Raw genomic sequence first — 6018 nt, 5'->3', positions numbered from 1 at the left:
TTTTTGAGATGTAGCCTCAATTGGTTGCCCAGGCTGGAGTGCAGTGGTACGAACTCGTCTCACTGCATCCTCTGCCTCCTGGGTTTGAGCGATTCTCCTACCTCAGCCTCCAAGTAGCGGGGACTACAGGCACGTGCCATTGTGCCAGGCTAGGCTAATTTTTCTGTTTTTATAGAGGTGGGATTTCACCAGATTGGCTAGGCTGGTCTTGAACTCCTGACCTCAGGCGATTTGCCTGCCTCAGCATCCCAAAGTGCTGGGATTACAGGCGTGAACCACTGTGCCCCACCATAATTTTTGTATTTTTAATAGAGGCAGGGTTTCACCATGTTGGCCAGACTGATCTTGAACTCCTAACATCAGGTGATCTGCTGGCCTCAGCCTCCCAAAATGCTGGATTACAGGCGTAAGCCACCATGCCCAGCAGAGGTTCTTAGAATGTTTTATATTTTGGTTGAAATGGAAATAATGTCCAATATAAACTGCTAAATGAGAACTACAAATTATAGAACTGAGTAAAATATAACCCAATTTATGTAAAAATAAATTTGTATATATATTTATGAATGCATATAAGATGATCTGGAATAATATTCCTACATACCCACAGTGCAGGGGTTAGGAAGGGAGATTTTTACTCTACCTATAAGTGTATAATAAGTTTGTAATCTTTTTTTTTTTTTTTTTTTTGAGATGGAGTCTCACTCTGTCACCAGGCTGGAGTGCAGTGATGCGATCTCGGCTCACTGTAACCTCTGCCTCCTGGGTTCAAGCATTTCTCCTGCCTCAGCTTCCCAAGGCTCACTATAACCTCCTCCTTCTGGGTTCAAGCAATTCTTCTGCCTCAGCTTCCCAAGTAGCTGGGACTACAGGTGCATGCCACCATGCCCAACTAAATTTTTTATTTTTAGTAGAGGTGGGGTTTTACCATGTTGGCCAGGATGGTCTCGATCTCTTCACCTCATAATCAGCCCACCTCGGCCTCCCAAAGTGCTGGGATTACAGGTGTGAGCCACCGTGCCTGGCCCATGCTTATAAATCTTTTTACCAACTGTAATTCTTTATTTCTTTTTCATGATTTATAATCAGTCTAAGATCTTGTATGTCTGGATTTGAGGTTTGAAAATTAGAAACATCCAAATGACAGCTTGTTAGTATTGTTATGCTCCTTCATAAAGGTTGAGGACATAATTCAGGAAAAGCTGAAATTGTTATGCATGTTATTAATAGAAATTGATACAGGTAGCATCTAGCAAATTTTCAACATCTAGATGTTTCACCCTTTCAACTTAATAAATGTGATTTTAAAGTGCCGCAGGTAAAAATTAATGGTTTTATTCCTATTTATAGATTTTTGATGAAATTGAGTCATGAAACTGTAACCATTGAATTGAAGAATGGAACACAGGTCCATGGAACAATCACAGGTATGGCAGTTGGACTGCTTTTATAACAATTTTTTTCTTCTCGTGGTTCCACCTGCTAGCTTCTTTTTTGATTGCTTAATGAACATTATTGTAGTACAAATCCTTATTTTGTCTAAATTATTTAATTGATTTTTGGAGACAAAGTTTCACTCTATCACCCAGGCTGGAGTGCAGTGGCGTGATCTTGGCTCACTACAAGCTCCACCTCCTGGATTCACGCTATTCTTCTGACTCAGCCTCCAAATATCTAGGATCACAGGCGCCTGCCACATGCCTGGCTAATTTTTGTATTTTTAGTGGAGACAAAGTTTCACCATGTCAGCCATGCTGGTCTTGAATTGGACCAGGCTGGTCAGTAGACTTTAGGTGATCTACCCGCCTTGGCCTCCCAAAGTGCTTGGATTACAGGCATGAGCCACTGCACTCGGCCTAAGTAGGTATTTAGTTATCCCATTTGTTCAGATGTGATTTGATAAAGGCTTCAGTATTCAGGTGTCAGCTATAATGTCATATTTTCACCCTGAAAAATCTTGCTTTGTATTTTGTAAGATCTTATGCTAAGAATAATAGCTTAATGAGGAAAACAGGTTGTGGCAGACTACTTAGAGTCTTTGCAGCTTTATAATCAAAGTATTCTTAATAAAAGCAGTAACAATTTTTTACTTGTATACATAGAAGCAAAAACAAAGGTGAGGATAGTTCGATAGAATGGGGCTTACGAGGAAGTTACAATGACAGTGGGAGAAACAAGTAAGAAACACCTGTCAAATTGGTAGTGATCCTAAAGCCGAGTCAGGGTTCTTCCATGGCTTGCTGCATTCACTTCTGTAAGCAAAACATTAGTGTGCTAGGAAAAATCTCTAGGAAGGAAAAATCTCTAGGAAGGAAACACTGCTGATTTATACTGATGTTATTCCCCCATTTACCAGTTACACGTGCTAAATTGTGTCACAGAAAACTTGCACTGTAGCAGAACAGTATTCTTTTGTAGTCCAGTATTTACTGTGGCTTGGTAGATTAATTAGTTGCCTTCCTTGTATCATACTAATAACTGCCCAATTCTTTTCCCCTTTAGGTGTGGATGTCAGCATGAATACACATCTTAAAGCTGTGAAAATGACCCTGAAGAACAGAGAACCTGTACAGCTGGAAACGCTGAGTATTCGAGGAAATAACATTCGATACTTTATTCTACCAGACAGTTTACCTCTGGATACACTACTTGTGGATGTTGAACCTAAGGTGAAATCTAAGAAAAGGGAAGCAGGTAAGTGTGAAGGAATATAAACATTTTTTTGAATGCTAATCCTAATCTACACTATTCATAATATAAATATTTGTAAACGACACAAGGGTCTTCGTTGTTTAATATTTCCTATAGTATGTATTGTAACTCCTGGGATTGCTGTTAAAAACATTGATGTATTTCCTGTTCAAAGGATTTATCATTTCCTGTCTCCTGCCCCCAACTCTCTGCCCCTGCTTTGGAAGATTTGGAGATGGACTCTTTATTCCTAGTATTGTGAAATTTCTTAATGTCTTGGTATAGGGGCTTCTCATGTGTATAATTGCAGCTACTTGAGAGGGTGAGGTGGGAAAATTGCTTGAACCCAGGAGGTGGAGGTTGCAGTGAGCCAAGATGGCACCACTGCATTCCAGCCTGGGTAGCACAGAGTGAGACCCTGTCTCAAAAATAAATTAATTAATTAAATTAAATTTGTTTTTAGGCTGGGTGCAGTGGCTGGCTCGTACCTATAATCCCAGCACTTTGGGAGGCTGAGGTGGGCGGATCACCTGAGGGCAGGACGAACTCCCAGTCTGATCAACAGGCAGACCAGCCTGACCAATATGGAAAAATCCCATCTCCACTAAAAAAATTTTTTTTTTCTTTTTTTGTGACGGAGTCTCGCTCTTGTCACCCAGCCTGGAGTGCAGTGGTGTGGTCTTGGCTCAATTCAACCTCCACCTCCCAGGTTCAAGCTATTATTCTTCCTCAGACTCCCAAGTAGCTGGGACTACAGGCTTGTGCCACCACACCCAGCTATTTTTGTATTTTTAGTAGAGGCGGGGTTTCACCATGTTTGCCAGGATGGTCTTGATATCTTGACCCCGTGATCTACCCACCTTGGCCTCCCAAAGTGCTAGGATTACAGGCGTGAACCACTGACCTGTTTTCTTTCTTTAAAAAGAAAAAGAAGCCAGGCACGGCAGCTTCCAGTACTTTGGGAGGCCCCAGTGGGTGGATCGCCTGAGGTCAGTGTTTGAGACCAGCCCGGCCAACATAGTGAAACTCCATCTCTACTAAAAACACAAAAAAATGAGCCAGGCATGGTGGTGGGTCTGTAAAGGCTGGACTACAGAGTGAGACCCTTTATCAAAAAAAACGAGAATGTGGCTGTGTCAGGATTTTCTAATATTCATAGCTGTCTGAAGATGAAATAAGTTTATTTGGGTGATGAGTTCTCTGTCACCATGATACTCAACTAGAGTTAGGACGACCAAGTGGCAGGGATGTTGCTATATGGCTTAAAGCACTAGATTATGTTTGGGTCAAATGAGTTTTAATTTTCTGAAGAGTTAATAAGATTGTGATTTGATATCATAGTTATAAACTTCCCTGGTTTTGAATTAACTTGCTTAGATTTTATTCAGTTACCAGACTCTGGCATCAAGGTATTCATGTTCTGTTGATACATCTCTTCCATTTTTTGTGAGGTTCAAATCATTTTATGGTGAATTTGAGACGTGATGTAAAGAAAACATATTTAAAATTTGACAAATTTCTTAGTAAATAAATTGAAACAATAATATTTCTAGGCCTTTAGTTCTTGGTTCTGCATGATAATGTGTTGGGGGCGTGGGGGGAAATCCGAAGTCTTAACACATTTAAGAGAAGCTAAAGTTTTCTTTACTGTAACTGCTAATAAAGAGCTATAAATGGGGAAAGGTGTGTGTGTAAACGCTGTTTGTGGTGGCAAGGTAACATTCGTGCAGAAGAGAATTGAACTTGCTTTGTTTTTCTTTTCCCTCAGTTGCAGGAAGAGGCCGAGGCAGAGGCAGAGGAAGAGGACGTGGCCGTGGCCGAGGAAGAGGGGGTCCAAGGCGATAATGTCTCTCATGATTACTGTTTCAAAGTCATATGGGATCTGGGATATTTTTTGTACAGGTTGTGTTTGTTTATGTCAGTTTTTAATAAACATAAATGTGGGACAGAGCTGTCTATTGAGTATATCAGAGTTTTAGTAGTTTCCTCCACATTCACAAGAATACCACAGTGTGAGCTAAGCATTTCTACTGGGCAGTTTCATTTTTAGATGATCAGGCTTTAAGTTTTTGAACTAAAATTTGTATTTTTATGATAATAAAAATAAGGTTAAAAGCCTCAGACAAATTAAATTTGACAGTTTAATTGAGCAAAGAACAATTCATAAATCAGGTAGCCCCTGAACCAGAATAGATTCAGAGGCTTCAGCCCAGCTGTATAGTTGATGAGGATTTATGGACAGAAGAAGGAAAGTGATGTATGGAAAATGGAAGTGAGATACAGCAACAGCCGGATTAGTTAACAGTTCAGCGTTTGCCTTATTTGAATATAGGTTGAACAGTTCGCTCCCTTTGATTGGCTGAAACTTAGTAACTGGCCCAAGAGTAGGGTACCATTTATTTACACAACCAGTTAGGCTGCAGTTCACTTTGTACTGAATCCTTTAGGCTGAACTTCAGATATGTAAAGAGACAATTTTAGGCTAAACTTATATAGAATATATGCCCTTTTACTTTACATGTACTGAATGTGCATTTTATTGCTTTACTCTGACTTCATTCTGTGGCACCCACCTACAAGGGGAAGTAAGTTATTTTTGGTATTTTGGAAACTAAAGTCCTTATGGGATGGGGTCTAAAATTCTCCTTTACTGGGTTTTACTCCACAGAGTCTTAGGTACTTGGTAAAAAGTTGTCTTCTAAATTAAGGGTCATTGCTTTTGTTGTCTAGCTGCTACTTTTTGTTTCTTTTGCTTTTTAATCAGTTCTCAATAGGATATACTTTTATGTTCTCCAAGTTAAAACTTGGAGTTAAATGTTCACTAGATTATCAGTTATAAGCAGTGTTAAAACCTGTTAATGTGGAATGTACCTGTTAGTGCCTCCTTTATTAAGGGGTTCTTTGAGAACAAAAGAGAAAAGACCTACTTCATTTGACTGCAAAACTGTTCTAATTGTTAATAAAGATTTTTTAAAAGTGTTTCTAATTGGTTAAGCTCAGAAAAATGCCTCTCAGTGTATCAGTTTTTCATAAAGGTTACTACCAAATATTTATATGCTAAGGAAAAAAACTGAGGATGTGGGTGACTTAAATCTGTATTTTCATCGTGCATGTGAGTTGTTTTGTTAAATAAGGAAATTTTCTGCAAAGATTGTTACCTAAAAAAAGTTTAAGTCCTGTAAGAGGATTATATAAATTGAGAGCAAGCGTGGGGATGTGTATGTTTTAAAGAAGTCACTATAGCTTGCAGGGACTCGGTGGGTGCTGCTGGGTGCCCCCTCTCCGGCAAAAATAAGGAAGTCACTACAAAATGTGCATATAAATATG

At 39.5% G+C, this 6018-nt stretch overlaps 1 protein-coding gene across 1 annotated transcript in view; it reads left to right on the top strand.

Moving 5' to 3' along the window:
• SNRPD1 (small nuclear ribonucleoprotein D1 polypeptide) overlaps positions 1-5662 on the top strand; it is a 10000-nt gene extending 4338 nt beyond the window's left edge. The window contains exons 2-4 of the mRNA XM_017498913.2: positions 1351-1427; positions 2503-2694; positions 4460-5662. Of these exons, the coding sequence (XP_017354402.1) occupies positions 1351-1427; positions 2503-2694; positions 4460-4536 (346 nt within the window). The 3' untranslated portion in view covers positions 4537-5662. The remainder of the gene's footprint in view (positions 1-1350; positions 1428-2502; positions 2695-4459) is intronic.
• The last annotated feature ends 356 nt before the right edge of the window (positions 5663-6018 follow it).

This window comes from Cebus imitator, unplaced genomic scaffold (genome assembly GCF_001604975.1).
Source record: "Cebus imitator isolate Cc_AM_T3 unplaced genomic scaffold, Cebus_imitator-1.0 Scaffold12, whole genome shotgun sequence".
In the NCBI taxonomy this organism is placed as follows: domain Eukaryota; kingdom Metazoa; phylum Chordata; class Mammalia; order Primates; family Cebidae; genus Cebus; species Cebus imitator.
This window is presented reverse-complemented; position numbering and strand designations above follow the sequence as displayed.